We start from the raw sequence: 19,660 nt of genomic DNA, 5'->3' as shown, positions 1-19,660 counted from the left end.
CCACATGTAAATCTTCATTTCTAAGTTATTCAATGAATGTCGAATGTATGTGATGAGTCGAGCTCCTAGGACTGCTCCTAGAAGCTTCTCTTTGCCAACATACTTGCATCATCATTTTAGATGCAACAACAAAGGGAGATTTGAAACCAATAGGTTTGTAAAGTTCACCTGCAACTTGAAGAATCTTCTGTTTTGTTATTTTGTGGATTTGATGAATAAGCGAAATCGAAACTGATCAACCAGAGCATTTCATAAGTGAAATAAAGGCTTATTTTGGTCTTAAAAGAAACAGCATATTTATTTTTACAATTTCCATTTTTGTTTGCAACATGTTACTTATTTTTTAAATAAAAATATAACAAACTTTTAAGAAATAAAGCTTACACAATGCTTATCAAGGAACACTCCAAGTAACGACGTTTCTAGCTCGACTCATTGTTGCCACACGGTGAATCTTAATAACTATTCAAAACATTACATCGTGTTGCCACTTAGGAAGTCTTAATAATTATATATAAACATTAAATTATGTTCCACTACAATTTCCTCAGCAGGATCTTTGAGTAATTCATTTTTGATTCGGAATTTCAGTCTATCTGCTTCATAATTCCAAATATATCCTAACAAAGTGGTATTCATTCTGTCTCCATTAAGCTTTCTATTTCAGCCACATTCCAAATCACATGTAATTGGGCATTATTTGCACCTTCACTTTCTCATTTTGAAACTAGCAAGCATCATAATCCTTTTCACATCTTCATAAATTTCTGCAGCTTCTTAATCATCTGTAGTACCATGAATCAAATCATCCACGTAAAAATTTTCTTCAAGAAGCTGATAGATCTTCGAATACTGTAATTTCAACTTTGTTGCATGATGCTTTACAGTTGCTGCTAGTAAAAAGGGGCTGCAGGTTGCTCCGAATATTACACGCATCATTCTAAAAATCGTTTGTTGCTCATTTTCTTTTGCATTCCAAAGAAATCTTGCTGCATTTCTGTCCTCAGGCTTCGACAGAATTTGTAGAAAAGCAGCTTCGATATCTGCAGCAAATGCTATTTTGTGTTGATGAAAATTAATCAGCTAATCTAATAATTCAGGGTTTAAATTTGGTCTTGAATATAAGTAATCATTTAAAGATAGACTGCCATGAGTATGTGAGGAAGCATCGAATATGACCCTTAACATTGTAAAATCGTGATTTTCTCCGATTACACAATGGTGTGGCAAAAAATAGATGCTTTCTTCAAAATTCTTCAGAGCCTTTTCAACTATTCCTTTATTTAGATAATCTTCAATTATTCTTGACTACTTGTCATACATTTCAGGATTTTTCTTAAACCTTCTAAGTAAACAGTTCCATCTGTTTAAGACTATGTGAAAATTACTACCCATTTTATTGTCATTGTCCAAGGTAATGAAACTTCATAACGATTGGTTTTATATTTAATTCTTTCTTCAAATCTCCACATAACTTCAGTGTCATTTTCATCTGTTGTATAGTCAAGTATTCCATTTGCATCTAATGCTTTTATCACATCTATAGACACGCACGCTTACCCGGGACAATTCCGAGAAACGAGATTCTAGTAGCACGGCTTTAAGCGGCAGGCTTCCGAGAAATGTTTCGTCTAGCTAGGAGGAACGTGTCCCGGCTACGAGCAGCATTTTAAAACTTTTCCCAAAATGTTCGGGCTGGAGACATGTTCCTCGAACATTCAACCAATCAGACGAAAGGTCAGCTTCTGAAGGATCACGGGTAACTTTCAATATGGCGATGGCTCTCACTGTGAAGTGATGGACAGTGGAAATAGAGGCCGGTTTAATTATTACTGTTTTGTTGTAATACAAATGCCTGAGTCATTTTTAAATGTGTATATATTCATTAAATATATAATCGTGGAAATTTCAGAGTTGACAGTATTTTACGACGCTCTTGCATTTCGGATTTGTTTACAAATTGTTGGTAGCCAAAAGTTCGCCAAATTTGTCGTATTTCGTGCTGATCGTGTATTATAACACTGTTATATAATAGAATTTTATTTCTTATTTAAGTTCAATAATTTTTTAAAATCCGTTTGTATATGTGCGGTTTTTCTCCTAATTACTTATCTTTTAAATTGTTAACTGCATAATCAGTGACATATTTTAAACAGCATAAAAGATGCATAAAAAAGAAAAGCATAGCTTATGTAATAATGAGAATACTCATTAAATTTGTCTATTATTTTCATGTTATTAATGAAATACTTTTTGGATTATAAATACATTAGAATTTCCCCATGTGTAACGTGTATACGAGCCAGTTTCCCTTAGAAAGTCCTCCACGAAAGGCATCCCTCCCCTTAGGCAGATAGCCCTAGTGTGCTTTGCCATAATTAAATACACCATAAATACATTAGAAACTATACTTTTATTGTAAATGCTACATATTGAAACATTGAAAATTTATGGGTTTATTATTATGCATGATGCAAAACATTTGTATATACATTCATTAATATAAATCTTATTCATTACATTAATACTAATAAATATATATTAACAACTTCTAAAACATCGCATCTCTCTATCTGTATATAAATATATGACTTATTAGATGTGTATATATATATGTATGTATGAATACAAAAATGAACATTGCCAAGAAGTTTATTTGAAGTTACTTTTAATTCAGATAACGATTATGTAATTGGCAGCAACTATAGTTATCAGTTCTTTGCAAATTATTATGGGTATGTAATAATCAGTTGAAAAATAATTGATGAGTATTTGAGTACTAAAGAGTGTACACATTTTGTTATTGGGTTAATTCATAATTATATCATACGTATGATCTATGTAATAAAAATATGACTAATAAATAATAAGAAATGTAACAGCTGTGAATTTATAACATTTGATTACTTAAAACAGCGCACAACTGATTATCACCTTTATGTCTGTTTACATAATGAATTGCACTTTCCAATTAAGTGCACGGGCCTACTAGTGGCCGAAGCGTCGTTGAACACTGGTAGTTCTGTCTCAGGTTAGAATGCTGCGAACGGGCTGGCTACATGACGTTTCCTTGGTTTGCCCCATTTGTAACTGGTATACGAGCCAGTTTTAAAAAATCTTCTACAAAGGGATCCCTCCTGTTGTTATCCCTCGAGGCTTTGCAGTAATCACATAAAACCAACTGAGCCCACCAGCGGCCGAGCGGTAAAGTCGCTGAACACTGGTAGTTCGTTCCGAGGTTCGAATCCCGCGAACGGGCTGGCTGCATGGACGCTTTCGGGGTTTTCCCCATGTGTAACGTGTATACGAGCCAGTTTTCCTTAGAAAGTCCTCCCCGAAGGCATCCCTTCCCTTAGACAGATAGCCCTAGTGTGCTTTGCTGTAATCTCAATAAACCAAACCATAAAACAAACTCATGATGTGAACACCTAATTTCTAGAGTTGGTATAATTAATGTGTTTTAGGTATATTACCGAGTGTTCTATGGGACAGTAAACAACTCGCACATGTTTCGATTGCTCATGTATTCATATGCTTTATTTGATCTTCATTTTGCTGAATAGTATCTGCTGGCTGTGAGGAGGTAAATATCAGCCATATAGATTTTTGTCATTTGAATGGACAGAACAGTAATTATGAGCCATAAAGTTAGTCAGAAAATGCTTTCACCAGGTCACAAATTTTCCAGTGAGCCATAAAATTTTCATTGAAATGCAGACAACAGAAAATACACATAAGCAATGTGTGAAAAATAGACTTATCCAGCATATGTTTTTAAACTATTCTTAGTGTATACAGAATTTGGCTATTACTGATGTAATTGATTGCTATAACCAGAAGTGTGTTTATCTGTTACATGAAGTGCCAGAGTGGAGATCAAAGTGATTAACTTTATAGCAATCACCTTTCTATTATTATCTATTACTAACAATAAAGTTTAAAACGAAAAGCGTGTGAGCGATACAAAACAACACGAAGAAGCGAATGTCACTTGAAAGGAAACGTCACTTTCGCCAATCTGAGCGATAACTGATTCTTGTTTGGCTTTCAGCCTGTTTGCCAAGTGAAGATGGTAACCCTATTTCGCCAAAGGCCGTTTCTCAGAACTGTTGCTACAAATGTTTTGTCCCAGCAACAAACAGCTAATGTGATAACGCTTTAAATTCCATAGCCTTTTTACAGCTTTACTAGTTTCAAAATCATGTGCATGTGAAATACAGTAAGACCCCGCTTAACGCGGGGGATACGTTCCATCAAAGTAGAGCGTAATGCGAAACAGCGCTAAACGAGGCTATCTTTACATGTAAATATTGGGGTTAGGGGAAGATGGCTAGTAAATTGGTTAGGTATTAAATTTAAAAAGTATGTTTTTTTAATAAAAAATAAAACCAAACATTTATTTCTTAAAGCCCAAATTAATACCACATTATTATTTCTTGCAAAAATAAAAACAAAATATAAATAACAAAATGAATATTCTTAAAAAAAAACAAATAAAATTCTAAGTCAGTCATATTTAGTTAGCCTTCCGCGTTTTCAGTGTTCTGCCTTTTTGTGACAAAAGCATCTAATGTTGTTTGCCTTTTTCTTTTGCGTTGTTCTCTTAAAAATTCTTCATAAACAGATAGAGCATCTCTAACATCACGCCTTACTTTTGAGATCCTGTCAAAATTCGGATCATTTTCAATGAATTGATCCATTATTTCAGTTATGGTAGACAAACTCCTTTTTACAAGTGCCATCGAAAGTTCTTTTTGCTCTTCTTCTGAATCACTGCTGTCAACATTTTTGTTTTCTTCTTGTTCAGTTAATTCCTTGAGCTGATCATTAGAAAGACTAGCCGCTGCTTCTTGAATTATTTCTTCGACATCTTCCACATTTACCCCTTCAAAATATGTCTGTACAATACCATACCATACAAGAAATACAAGTACACTCTTTCGGATATGTATTTGAAACCTATCGCTGCATAATATTTCGTGGAATCCCCGTATGCTGCGAGCGATTTCGTGGAATCCCCGGGTTGAAATAAAAGAGCGCTAAACTGAAACAGCGTTAAGCGGGGTCTTACTGTATTCTCAACAACATTCATTACTCTAATTATGGAATGAAGGGTAGAAACATTACTTAATGCTTCAGTTCCACTTACAGTGTAACCAAATAGGGTTTCAGAGGCAACATGACCCTTTGGTAATCTTTTTACCTTCCGGGTGACTATTTTCCAATAAAAATCCTTACCGATTAATGCTGATATTTGAAGATTATGGCCACCTATATTTACAGTATCAGCAAGTCTTATCGAATTTTCCTTACAATAATCAAGTATTTCCTTTCCTGGCATACCAATAACAGCTTGGTTAATTTCTGGAGTTTCAAGAGCTTCAATTATTATTTTCCCAGGTCCACATATATCTTTAAGAATAACCTTAACCTTCTTTAGCTTTTTAAGTGTAGTCTCAGTAGAGCTGAATGTGTAAATTTGAAGGTCTTCCCCCTATAACTTTTAATTTTAATTGTTTTGATACTTCTGTCAGGATGAAAGATTTATGAAAGGCAGAATCAAAAATGAGTCTTACATTTTTTCTTCTATTCTGACCTAAAGCTATTGCATTTGCAGTTTGTAAATAAACCCTATTTTTGTTATCTCTTTACGAAATCGACGACACCACTATGTCTGTTTTAAGCTCACCTTTAGTTTCAAATTTATTATTATGTAAAGTAGTATCATGCCTTAATGAACATAAATCACAGCGTATATCCGAGCTGCAACAGGCTGACGTATGAGCCTTACAAAAACATAAATGCCATCTGCCAGCCATTTTTAATTTCTTTCTTTTCTCCTCAATTCGAATTGTGCAACTTAGATTGGTTTCAAAGATTCATATTCTATCTTCCCACAAAATATATAATCAGCTGTTGATGTATTCGTATTCAACGACACAACCACTCGGACAATATGTTTATTTTTTAAGGCAGTATGATGTTTTTCACTTTTAATAAGGTCTTGCGATTGATGTTTGTGTTGTTCGGTTCTGATGTCAAATTCAGAATAATTTGGTGATGTTTGGAAAAATGTATGCTCTCTGCTTTCAACTTCTTTCTTCAGAAATTCCAAAATGTTAGTCATTGTGGTTTTTGTGTCAGGGGTTAATGATCAATTGAACTCTAAAAGTAATTCGCAAGGAAGTATTCTCATTAACATGGCATGACAAATAGCTGTAAGAATTCGAAGTAACATTAAGGGAATCAAGGCTTCTAATTTCAATTTCTAAACTATCATATAAGTTATGTAATGTTTTAATATCATCAATTTTTTTTATTGGCTTTAAATTCAGCAGGCAATTCCTATGTGCGTTTATTAAAATTTCCATTCTGCCAAACCTTTCTTTCAGAATTTTTATTGCCTTAGCGTAGTTTTCGGCAACTAATGGTAACTGATGATTTCCTCGTTTCTTTTTTAGTGCTTTTAACGTATCCATCTTGGTAATCAATATTCAATCACTCATCGAACAATAATTAAGTACTTAAATCCTAATATATCTAAAGATCATTGTTATCGTGGGCGTTAGGCACCATTTAGAAATTATTGTACTTTTTTCTTATTTATATTTTCTTATTCTTATTTTTAACATTTAACAATATTTGATAAGAATATCTTTCTGCTTCCTCACCTTCCTTGATGAAGATTTACAAGACCCTTGGAATTCTTTGTCCTTTTTTCCCCACACAGAAACTTTATTTACAGTTATTTACAACAATTGTATGTTTACATGAGAACGTTTTTAATTTTTTACTCAAGTTGCCACTACATTTATATCAAAATCCACTATGCGGTGTAAAAAAAAAAAAAAAATATATATATATATATATATATATATATAATGAGCATAAAAATAAAAAGGTCACATCCTCTCGTGGCCAGTAACAACACCTCATTCTGAATCTTTTTCATTGAGGTTATTGTTAGTGAGCTGCCAGTCATAAAAAAGTACTGATTCATTTCAGTGAGCGAATGGTTCTGATCTGATCCTTAAAAGTATGGTTATACAGCATTCTTTTCATGAAAAGAATCCTAATAAAAACTTCTAGTTTCTCCTTTTCTTCTTCTTCTTCTTCTTTTTTTTTTTTTTTTTATGAAGAAATGTCCCAGTTTTTAAAGCATCAAAACTGGCACCTCTGCTAATGTGACTCAGTTTTGTATATTTCAAGAAAGACAAATATTTTATTCTATATATGTATAGGTGCTTTTGCAGATGTGAATAAATTCATTAATTTACTTCTTAGAATTAAATTGATAAATTATTGTTACAAGTTCTTACGTAACAACTTTTTTTTGTGTTTTTAACCTAAAATGGGCGTTAGCCCGAATGGGCTAATAGTCTCGAAACAGGATTTATCAATGTATCATTTGAAATGTGCGAATCACTCTTCAGATTGTTGCCACGAAATATTATTGCCCTGTATTACTTTTAAAGAAATTAAATAATGGAGAATCTGCATGAATGATTGTATGTTTCTTGCATTGTGAAAAAATGACGGTACCTAGGGCCATCAAATTTTAAATAATATAGTCCTCCACCCAAACATATGCACCTGAATTTTGAATTTGATATATCATATTTTGTAAAATTTTCATAAATTTCTAACAAACTCAATTATTTGAAAGCAAGCAGTGGCAGCACTTTACAGATTAAAACATTGTTGTCTCCAGTGTGTGAGACTGTATATCGGAAATTCTAAAGATATGCTCTTTTTAAATATTTTGTAATTTTGCTATTTGTTTGAATTTTATATGGCATAAGTGCGAAGAACATGGAAATTTAATTGTTAAATTTAACACAAAAAATATTAATAATAAAAAGACAAAAAGGTTTGCAAGCCATCTTACTTAGAAAACTGTACATTGATATAATAAACTTAGAAAAGACTGAACAAATTCAAAAATGTGTGCCAACAGTTAACACTTTATTGGGAATTCTAAATACATGACTCTTAAAATTTTTGTAATTTTGCTGTTAAATTGTATATGGAATAAGTTTGAAGAAAATTATGCTTAATAATAAAGCTAAAAAGCCAAAAAGAAATAGGTTAGCAGGAGTGAGTGCCTTAGCAGATTGGTAAACTACGAGCTAAACAAGAGCTTAGAAAAACCTTAATAAAGTCTTTTTGGTGACAATCAAAATCTGACCCTTTCAGTATTTTTGTCCTCTTTTGAAAACTTATTTTTGTTTATTATTATGTTGTTGGAGGAAGAAAAGACGTTTTTATTATATTTTCTTTTCAAACTTATTCATTCAAATATTTTTAGGAAGATGAAATTCCTATTGAAGAATCTCAAGACGAAGTTGATGGGGAATGTGAACTTAAGGAAAAGAATCACATTTCATCTATTCTGTATGAAGAAAGTTAGTATCTATCTGTAGATATATAAAGATTTTGATAAATAATTTAATTTAAAACATGTTTACTAGGAAAAATTACAGTTCAGAAATTTACACTATTTTAGCAGATTAGAATTGGATATTTATTTTTTTACATTTTCTCTATATTATGCTTTCTGCCACTGTTGTTTTTACAGCTGGTAGTTTACAGTAAGCATCTTAGCTTGTTTAAGCTCTATGTATGTAAATTTTCTTTCATTTTAAAATTGAGCTTGATGTGGTTTTTTTTTTCTTTTTCTTTTTTTTCTTTTTTCTTTTTTTTTTTTTTTTTTCATGTTTACATTTATTTTCAGGTATCATCTATATCAGTGGTTTTTAAACTGTAAGTCATAACCCCAGAATTTATAATGAGGTTGCAAGGTGGAAAAAAATCTGAATTGATTATATGTAACTAAGGGTTGACTGAATTGATGATTTATAACTAAAGGTTGAAAAAAAATCTGAATTGATGATATGTAACTAAAGGTTAAAGATTGATTGAGGTTGAGATTTTTTTTTTTTTTTTTTTTTTTTTTTTAAAGTTTTTTGCATTTTAATGGAATTGTAGTGCCATAAAGTTTATATATGACTGATCTAGATTATGCTTTCAGCAATTATGTTTTTTTTTTTTTTTTTTTTTTTTTTTTTATGTTGAAGTCCTTTGCAATTTCAGGGAAGGAATTGTGACATGACTAATATTACATATTGTGTTATAAAAAATTATTTAATCTTATTAGACATGTACATTGTATTGGATTTCTTACATTTGAGCCCGATTAATTGTGTTGAATTCGCCCTTCCCTGTAATTACCAACAGATTAAAGACAAATTTCCATTCAGAGTTTCATAGCTTAAGTTCAGTTGTAGTTATTACAAAGGCTTATTTCCTTTTTAAAATTAAAGTAGTTTTTGTATTATTTTCCATATAATTTCAATTCTTGTTTATGATTATATCTATGTGTGTACTTTTGGCTAATGGAAAGTAGGAAAAGCTTAAAGTGTTTTTATTTAAATTACTACCTTTTTAATTAGTGATGGAATTTCACTTGATCATATTTATTCTTTGAAAAGTCTAAATCTAATTTTATTAAAGTAACTTAAGTTTCTTTCATTATATTAAACAAACTGTGGTGTGTAAGTTTGTAATTATTGGCTATTATGAATGTTCTCAGAATTTTAAAGTATAAAAAAAAAATGGTTTCAGTAAATCGATGATGCATTAGTAGTTTTATTAATGTGATTTGCTGTTTGTTATACCTTTATAAACTTCTTTTCACATGTAATTCCCCCCCCCCTTTCTGTTCAGAGTTGAAAACATTGACGAATTCCCAACTCAATGAAGTATATTTGGAATTGGAAAGAATGATTCAAGAGAACTCTGAAGTTTTGATTCAAGAGCTAGCCCTACGAGACGAACTTGAATTTGAGAAAGAACTGAAAAATACATTCATTTCCTACTTACTAACAATTCAAAATAAGAAACGACAGCACAGCACAGAGAAGAGGAGAGGGAGATCCCATGGCGGAAATAGCATTGATGCTAAAGTAAAAATGCATTTCTTTTATTATTCCTAACAGGACATAGGTCAGATATCTCATATGTTTACTACTTCTATATTTATTGAAAATTCTCATTTGAGTGTGGCTTTTTACAAAAATATATTGATCAATTTTTAAGAATTTTTTATATTAGTTATATAATGTTATACTATAGTTTCATAATCTCTGTATAATTTTTTCCCAAACTACTATTTTTCATAAAACTTGTAAAATTTATGCCCATTGAGTCAAATTTGCATTTCAAGTCCATATACTCAACACACATTCAAGTTGCAGCTTGAATTTTCCTGTGAAAATGTGTTGTTGAATTCTATAGATAAAAATCCAGTATTAAACTTCTGTAGAATCAGATTGTAGTTTTCTCTGAACTAATCAGAGATCTATGGAATTCTGCAAAATTTTAGATATAGCTTCTATATATACAGTCACGTAAAAAAAATTCTGAAGAAATATGTGCAGATATTCTATAAAGATTTGTGTAGAGATTCTTTAAAAATTGGTACAGTTTCTGAGTATTCCCTTGTTTAGAATTTTATATAATGTACTCAGAGTCAGTCATTAAAATTCTACCAAAAATATGAAATCTAGTTTATAGAAAATCAGGCCATCATTCTAAATAATTCTAAACGAGTTTCCTTCCTTTAATTTTCTAGGAAAGATACAATAAAGCTTCGATGTACTTATAAAAGCATTATAACAGCAATAAAATTTTCGTTTTTTGAATAGAATTGTTTTAACTAAATTTTGAAATGATTTATAATGTGAAGGAGGGCGAAATAAAAACTTACAGAACTCATTTTCTTTTCTGCTAAAAATTTCAATAATTTTGATTTGAAAAATTATTTAAATAAATACATTATAAATAATATTTAAGTTATAAAATTAAGAAATTTTTTTAATCGAAGGGAGGTATATACAATAATTAAAAGCATAAATTAAAATACTTGAAGTCTAACTTTACTAGCATAAAAACAAAGATTCTAATATAAAAAGCTTAATTAGACCCATACATTTAATAAATAAATTTAACATCTGTTTGTCGCCTATAGTTTATTGGTTACTTGTGTAACTGTTTATTCCCTGTGCAGTGCAGTGCGTGATGAAAATTATGAGAAAGCTAAGCTGGCAAAATTAAAAATGCAAGAGCACATGCATTTAAAATTTAACACCTCTTTGTCGCCGATAGTTTATTGGTTGCTTGCATAACTGTAAATTGTTTTATTCTCCGTGAAGTGCAGCGCGTAACAAATATTATGAGAAAGCTAAGCCCGAAAAATTAAAAATACAAGAGCATGTGCATTTAACATTTAATAAATAAATTTAACATATATATATAATAAAATTTGGAAATATGCAACTGGCAAAAACCGGCAACGATGAAAAAACAAATAAAATGAAATAAATAAATATCTTTATTAAGTGTCTGTTTGTCGCCGATAGTTTATTGGTTGCTTGCGTAACTGTACTAGCCAATGGGGTGATGTTGCTACGGCACAGGGTTGCCATTTCAATTGAGACGTAAACAATTTCCTGTAAAATTTGCCTTTTGTATGACGATCAGTAAGTCTCAGGGCCAAACGCTTAAGCATGTTCGCATTTTTTTACCTCAGCCTGCATTTGGACACTGTCAACTTTATGTTGCCTGTTCAAGAGTTCATGAAAGAATGGATGTAAAATTAAAAGTAATTGATGGTCCTCTGCAAGGCGAGCTTAAAAATGATGGAAAGATCTACACAAGAAATGTTGTGTACAAAGAGATCTTTGACATGTGAATTAACATTTCATTATTTAAATCACTTTTATTGATTGAGCTAGTGGTGGGCTCTTAAGAAATGTACCGCCAGTGGTTTCCTTCATTGTACTCTGCTTTGAGCAAGTAAAAAGGGGAAACCCGTGGGGCAGTAAGCAAAGGGGCGCCCTCGCCGCCTGCCCTGGGTAATTCAGTTTAAATTAGCACACACCTTTGCACAAATCATTTTAATTACAATTTATAATATCTACAACAGCGGTCATTTCGTATGACCTCCGAGCTTTCTAGTATACATATATGTGATGATAAGATTTAGTACGTGAAATGCAGTAAATTGATGAAAGATGAATGTTTGACTAGGGAAGACATTATTTTGCAGTCTTGAGTGGATTGACGATTAGAAGATCACTGAAAATATTGATTAACAATTACGTAGCAGAAGATGCCGGGAACTTTTGAAAAATCACAAAATCACTTGATATTCCAGATATATCTTTATTAATTGTTGCGCTTCACAATAGGGGCCAATCTGCATGGAGGTAGGAAAGGAAGGAGGGGCCAGTCGGCACTAGAAGTGAAGCACTACTTTGAAGCTTGGGTCACCAGATGGGGTGTTCTTTGTTTACATTCAGAAGCTCTTTTGAAACGGTTCTGATAGTATTTCGACACACGACAGTTCCATACAAATCGAAAAAGGGACACTTTCGCATGAAAGAAACATTCATAGTGTGATGGATAATAGCAATTTGTATAGTTTAGTGACATTTACGCAAAAATCACATCAAGGTTATTTTTCGATAACTAACAACAGCGCGATTTTGATTATGAATTTGTTTTATAAAATTCTAAGCTGTTGAACTACAAAAATATAGATTTTAAGAAAAATGTTATGCTTAAAGAATAAAAAATAGCTTACGGTACATTTAAAATTGTATAAGTCTTTCGACACCTTTGATAGAGAATTCGCTACTTTTATTTTATTTTCCAAACGCCAAAATGTTTTAAATAAAACAAATTTTTTTCACATCCATATATTATTGTTGCATATTATTGCAAAAAGCATGTATCTGCCTTTGACAAAATACGTAAATATTCATTAAATTTTTTATAAATGTATTTGAAATGAAGAATTTATTCACTTATAAACAACTGTGAAAGTACTGTGAAGAAATCTAACTATTAAATGTATCTAATTTATAATGATTTTAAATGTTATCTAAATATATAATAACCTTAATATTGAATTGTAAACATAAATTGAAATCCTGTTGACAAGTACGTTATAAAAGTATTTAAGCAAGAATTGTTCGTATTGGAAAGCAATCTGTTAAAAGGTATTGTAAAGCAAATGCTATGAGATGCGCACTTAAGAACGTAATAAAGAGTTTTGGAATATGTATTGTTGAAATAAAGGGTAAAAAAAATCTGATAAGTATAATTAAAAGAATTATTCCCCTTACATTTTATAATAACTCAGTTACAAATTTTAAATAATACTTTAAAAAAAAAAAAAAAAGACTTATTTTATTCCCTTTCAGAAATGTTCAGAGAAAGTCAAGTACAGTAAGACCCCGCTTAACGCTGTTTCGTTTAGCGCTGTTTCAGTTTAGCGCTCTTTTATTTCAACCCGGGGATTCCACGAAATCGCTCGCAGCATACGGGGATTCCCCGAAATATTATGCAGCGATAGGTTTCAAATACATATCCGAAAGAGTGTACTTGTATTTCTTGTTTGATGCGGTATTGTACAGACATATTTTGAAGGGGTAAATGTGGAAGATGTCGAAGAAATAATTCAAGAAGCAGCGTCTAGTCTTTCTAATGATGAGCTCAAGGAATTAACTGAACAAGAAGAAAACAAAAATGTTGACAGCAGTGATTCAGAAGAAGAGCAAAAAGAACTTTCGATGGCGTTTGTAAAAAGGAGTTTGTCTACCATAACTGAAATAATGGATCAATTCATTGAAAATGATCCGAATTTTGACAGGAGCTCAAAAGTAAGGCGTGGTGTTAGAGATGCTCTATCTGTTTATGAAGAACTTTTAAGAGAACAACGCAAAAGAAAAAGGCAAACAACATTAGATGCTTTTGTCACAAAAAGGCAGAACACTGAAAACGCGGAAGGCTAACTAAATATGACTGACTTAGAATTTTATTTGTTTTTTTTTTTTAAGAATATTCGTTTTGTTATTTATATTTTGTTTTTATTTTTGCAAGAAATAATAATGTGGTATTAATTTGGGCTTTAAGAAATAAATGTTTGGTTTTATTTTTATTAAAAAAACATACTTTTTAAATTTAATACCTAACCAATTTCCTAGCCATCTTCCCCTAACCCCAATATTTACATCTAAAGATAGCCTCGTTTAGCGCTGTTTCGCATTACGCTCTACTTTGATGGAACGTATCCCCCGCGTTAAGTGGGGTCTTACTGTACTATTTAAAGTATTTCGCTAATTCCTAATAATTCTCTAATTTAAAATGAACCGAATAGAGCATTAATTATAAATTGACTTACATTTTTTGATTTAAAAGATGCCTCAGAAGCCAAAAAATCATGTCATATTTAAGAAAGTATTTTAGGAAGAAGCTCTATAAATAGAAAAGAAATAATGCATAATTTTAATATTAAAATACAATAAACTTTGATCTTAATTTTTTTACCTTAACCGAATAAAATCGAATTATTTAAATTTTTTTTTCTAATGTAAGTAACGAAAACTTGTGAAAATATTTCATTCAAATTAAACCATTCTGAGAAAACTGTCCTGTGAAAAGTATAGCATTTAATTCCTTTCAGAATGAAATGTTGTTTAAAAATATGTTGTTTTCATATACTTAGGACTCTGAAGTGTTGTAGAAAAAGAAAATATATACATTTATATGTATATTTACATCCGAATGCGTCAAATCCTATTGAACTCAATGGTAAATGACCCAATGTTTTGGTCACCACGTAGGGATCGCCGGTGCTTCAGAGCAGGGTACGGGAGAAACTTGTTTAGGGCAACTCCATCTTACTTCCTACCTCCATGCCAATCTGCACCCCACAATTCTGATGATGGCGTATTATATTTTTTAACAAAAGCAGCCAAGCAAGAGACGTCCTTCAGCCAGCAAGCATAAGCAGAGAAAAAGGCAGGATAGTAGGATTGCAACTATATTTGTTGTAAAAATTATCGTTAATCTGATTGGCTAAAACGTATGAGCAATGCAGAAGTTTCAAGGTGACATAATGCGGAATACGTTTTCAGATAAGACGCAGTTTAGAGAAAATTATTACTAGAGAAAAAGTACACAAATTAAAAATGAGCAATTAAGAGGCATTTTAAATTATAATTTTGATTTGCATTTTTTTCCTCTTACATATCCCCCAGACCAGTACTTTCGAGAACATTCCGGCATGTTGCGTAACCGCTGCTTTAAATGAAGAGTTCGCGCCATTTTTCATCAGACTGCTTTTCTCTGCTTGCTGGCTTTTTTCTTTGTTTGAATAGTATGATGCAGTAAATTTAAAGTTAATCGTATTCAGTCTAAATTATTATCGCATATGTAAGCCTGAATGATCTGCCATTTGCATTGAATAAAAATATAGAGCTAAAAAAGTTAAATTCTGTTGTGTCATCATTTCATGCAAAGCTGTATATATAAGCAATGTACAATATAAAGAATATAAAAGTATGAGGAGTGCTTGCATCTATATTGTATTATATAGATACAAGCAACATAATTCTGCACCCGGATTTATAAACCTCGAAGTCAGAGTTGTGAATTTCAATTGTTATTTTATTTCTTTCGTATTTTGTACAAATTTAGTGAATTTTTGATTAACAAACACAGCTTTATGAAAGCGAGCAGTGGCAACACTATTCGAAATTTAACATTTTTATCTCCAGCGCGTTAAATTGCTGCCATTCAGCAAAGTGTAAGACATATATACCTTTCAGTTTTAGTCAAAAGAACTGCTTTTTAAAAGCAACCTGTTGGCACCGGGGGGGGAGGGGGAAAGGTCGCCGCTTTTTCAGATGGCCCAGACTTTCCTTTTACTATCGATAATTAAATGGCCGTTGTTTATCGATTAGGAAGGTTTTAATGTTTTGATTTCGTGTATGAACTTTGTCAGAAGGAAAATGAATATCGTGAAATTTTGCAATTTAAAGGAATACTTTGCAGACACGAAGTAGAAACTGTTAAAAAAATTTGCTTACTACTATAGAAAATCATAATCATTCGATGATAAGAGTATGTTATGTATGATACGAGTTATGAAAGTAAATGTAAAGATAATGTGTGTATGTATGTGAAGTAAATAAAATCCTCTAGACCGCAAATGCTTTATTTGGTTATCTAGTTGAAAGTTTGGCCATTTTGTTCTTAAGTACTTATCAACATAAATTTTTATTAATTTTACTGCCTAAGATCTAGTTGATGTTTCGACATCAGGTTCAAGTTAAAAAAATGTTTATAGACGTTCATATTCATTAATTTTGTTGCATAACGTGTAATAGAGTTCTGTTTGATTTTTATTTGGTTTCATTGTCAGCTATTGCATGCTTTTTTTTTTTTTTTTTTTTTTTTTTTGTTGGCGCATTTTACGCCAACGAATCTCGCCAAATTATCGCCTCCTACGATTGAGGCAACAGACTTGAAGAAGAAATCTAACCGGTCTGACGTGAGCAATTACTTGTAACCGAAGCTCACAATTAAATTGTATTTTGCTTCACTGTAAATATTTGTATATGATGGTTTTCTAAATAAAATAATTAAAAACGAAGTAGTGAAGCTGGTCCGTCGATAAAAAATAACCTTTAAGAAAAATAAGTGTAGTCATCTGGCTCCGTCGACCCTGGAGCCTACTTCAGCGGTATGGATATATTTATGAAAAGCAAAGCATCCCTAAAGGGGAAAATAACTAGATTCGAAACTTTTGTGCAAACTGCAAATAATGATGTGGACTTAGTTGAACTTAAAGTTAAACTAAAGAACAATCAAGCTCTTCAAAAGAAAGTTGATGAACTACGAAGTGCGTGCTACGCACAAAGTGAAATGAAAGATGATGATCTGACCAAAATTGATGACGACTTAAACCAATGTGATGATCGTCTGGAAAAATTGGAGGTAAGAATTGAAATTCTCATTAATTTTTACAATAAGTTAAATTCTGCAAAAGCAGTAAATGTTACTGAAAGTAATGTAGATGAAAATTTTCAAATCAAAACTAAACTCCCAGCGTTAGTTTTGCCTGAATTTTCAGGAAAATATGAAGAATTTAGTTCATTTAAAACTCAATTTGATGATTTGATTACAAATAATGTTCAGCTGAGTCATTCACAGAAATTATATTATCTAAGATCTTGTCTTACTAATGATGCTAAGCATTTAGGTAGTAACTTTGATAATTTTGAATCTTTGTACAATGCTTTAGAATCTCGCTATGATAATGAACGTCTGATTGTTGACATTCATGTGCAGAATATTTTAAATTTTGAAAAGATTCAATCCGAAAATGCGAAAGATATCAGAAGTATGATTGATAGTATACAAAAGAATTTACGCGCTTTGAAAGTATTAAAATATGAACAGAACAAGTTATGTGATGTTTTTCTAATAAATATTCTTCTTCAAAAACTAGATAAAGAATCTAGAAAAAATTTTGAATTATCTCACAAATCGAAAGTAGTTCCAATATTTGACGAGTTTATTAGATTTTTGGAACAGCGTGAATCAGTTTTGTTATCTATAAATAGAAATATTACACCCGGAAGTAGGGTTAATATAAACAAGAATTCCACTCCTTCCCATAAATCGAAGGTTCTTTTGACAAATGAAAATAAAAATAAAAACTGTGTTGTGTGTAGGAGCCTTCATCCTATTTTCCTTTGCGATACATTCTTAAAGTTAAGTGTTCATGAAAGATTAAAATTAATTCCTTCACATAAACTCTGCGAATTATGTCTAAAGCAAAATCATAAGAAAAGTCAGTGTCTTTCGAAATTTAAATGCGCTTGCGGGGAAAAACACAATAAATTAATATGCATGGATAATGAAGGTCATTCGAAGACTCCTTGTCACTCGGTGACGCCACTTAGACAAAACAAAAGTGAGCTCGATGCCGCCGCTGGAAAAGGTGACTCAGAATTGAAAGCGTTGAGTGTTTTAAGTAACAAAAAAGAAAAAGTGTACTTTTTTTCTACTGCAGAGATTTATGTCCGTGATGCCAATAATCGAAGAATAAAAATCCGTGCGATTTTAGACAGCGCATCTAATATATGTGTTCTTACAGATAAAATAAGTGAATGCTTAGGAATAAAAAGGGAGAAAATTAAAATGCCTGTTACAGGTCTTAATGGATCAATTCAAAATATTAAATGGAAAGTGAATACATTTATTTCAAATGAAGAATGTACCTTTAATGAACCAGTTTAATTCTTGATTGTAAATAAGATAATAGGACTAACTCCGTGTACTACATTAGATATTTCGAAAGTAGAAATTCCACAATTTTTAAATTTAGCTGACAAATCATTTTATGAAGCTTCAGAAGTACATGCCCTTATAAGTGCTGATTTATTTTTTAAGGTTTTGAAAAATAATACGTATAAAATAAATGATGATTTATTGTTTAAAGAGTCTGAATTCGGATGGATCGCATGCGGGAAGCTTAACGAAATACAACCTTCTTATCAGGGACATTGTTTTCTTGTGCAAAATGACTCTCTTCAAAATACTTTAAAACTTTTCTTTGATTTAGAGGGACTTGCCATTCGTGATGATCCAGTTTTGCATGAAAAGGATCAGGCAATGGAAATTTTTAATGACACCGTTGAATTTAAAAATGGACGTTATGTAGTACAACTACCTTTTAGGAAACATTATGAAGAATTATTTGATAATTATTCCTTGGCGCGGCAGCGTTTTCAGAATTTGTGGAGAAGATTTAGTCATGATCCTGAGTTACATCAACAATACCGTGAAATTATTTGTGATTATTTAAAAGAAGGCATAATCAGCATCGTAAATCCTGATACAAAAGAAAATGCTTTAATTAGGCCTATATATTATTTGCCTCATCAGGCTGTGCGGAAAGAAAGTAGTTTAACGTCGAAAACTAGGATCGTCTTTGATGCGGGTAGCCATCAAAATAATGAACTTTCTTTAAATGACTGCTTGTGGCCAGGGGTTAACTTAAATCCAAATCTTTTGGATTTACTAATTAATTTCAGATTGAACAAAATTGCATTTTGTTCAGATGTTAAACAAGCTTTTCTGCAGATATGCCTCTCTGATGAACATAAGGATGCAGTTCGTTTTCTTTGGAGTAGTGATGATCCAAGTGTTGATAAAAGGCGCAATTTACAGATTTACCCTTTCAATCGAGTAAATTTCGGGGTCAGTTCGAGCCCATTCCTGTTAGCAGCTACTATTAGACATCATATTAAAAAATACAAGGAAGATTTTCCCGAAACAGTTGAAATTTTAGACAAGTGTTTTTATGTAGATGATCTCATTTCTGGAAGCGAGGATTTTGAAGAAGCACTTGAAGTATCTAAAAATGCCAAGAAAATTATGGAAGAGGCTGGAATGGTCCTCAGGAAGTGGATTAGCAATAATGCTGAATTAATGGAGCAATGGAAGAATGAAGAATTCGATACCTATCCTGCAGACGCTACTCTCAGCTTGGGCGCACACCAAACTAAAATCTTGGGACTTTCTTGGAAGACGCACGAAGATTATTTAACTATGGATACTAAAAATCTTTTGGAATTTCTTTCTATGGACAAAAATACGAAACGCTTCTTACTTGAAGCAATAGGGAAGATATTTGATCCTTTAGGATTAATTTCGCCTTTCACCATTCGAGTTAAATGCCTCATCCAAGATCTCTGGAATGAAAAAATTCAGTGGGATGAACCTTTACCAAAGGAAATTG

At 31.7% G+C, this 19,660-nt stretch overlaps 1 protein-coding gene across 1 annotated transcript in view; it reads left to right on the top strand.

Annotated features, from left to right (window-relative positions):
- LOC118196786 (fasciculation and elongation protein zeta-2-like) overlaps positions 1–19,660 on the top strand; it is a 172,652-nt gene that overhangs the window by 126,616 nt on the left and 26,376 nt on the right. Inside the window, exons 5-6 of the mRNA XM_085816970.1 lie at positions 8,309–8,405; positions 9,727–9,965. Of these exons, the coding sequence (XP_085673096.1) occupies positions 8,309–8,405; positions 9,727–9,965 (336 nt within the window). The remainder of the gene's footprint in view (positions 1–8,308; positions 8,406–9,726; positions 9,966–19,660) is intronic.

The sequence above is a fragment of the Stegodyphus dumicola genome, chromosome 5, assembly GCF_044657685.1.
Source record: "Stegodyphus dumicola isolate Sdum_Otavi_A_Nest chromosome 5, ASM4465768v1".
Taxonomy (NCBI): domain Eukaryota; kingdom Metazoa; phylum Arthropoda; class Arachnida; order Araneae; family Eresidae; genus Stegodyphus; species Stegodyphus dumicola.
Note: the sequence above shows the minus strand (reverse complement) of the source record. Positions and strands in the feature narration are given on the sequence as shown.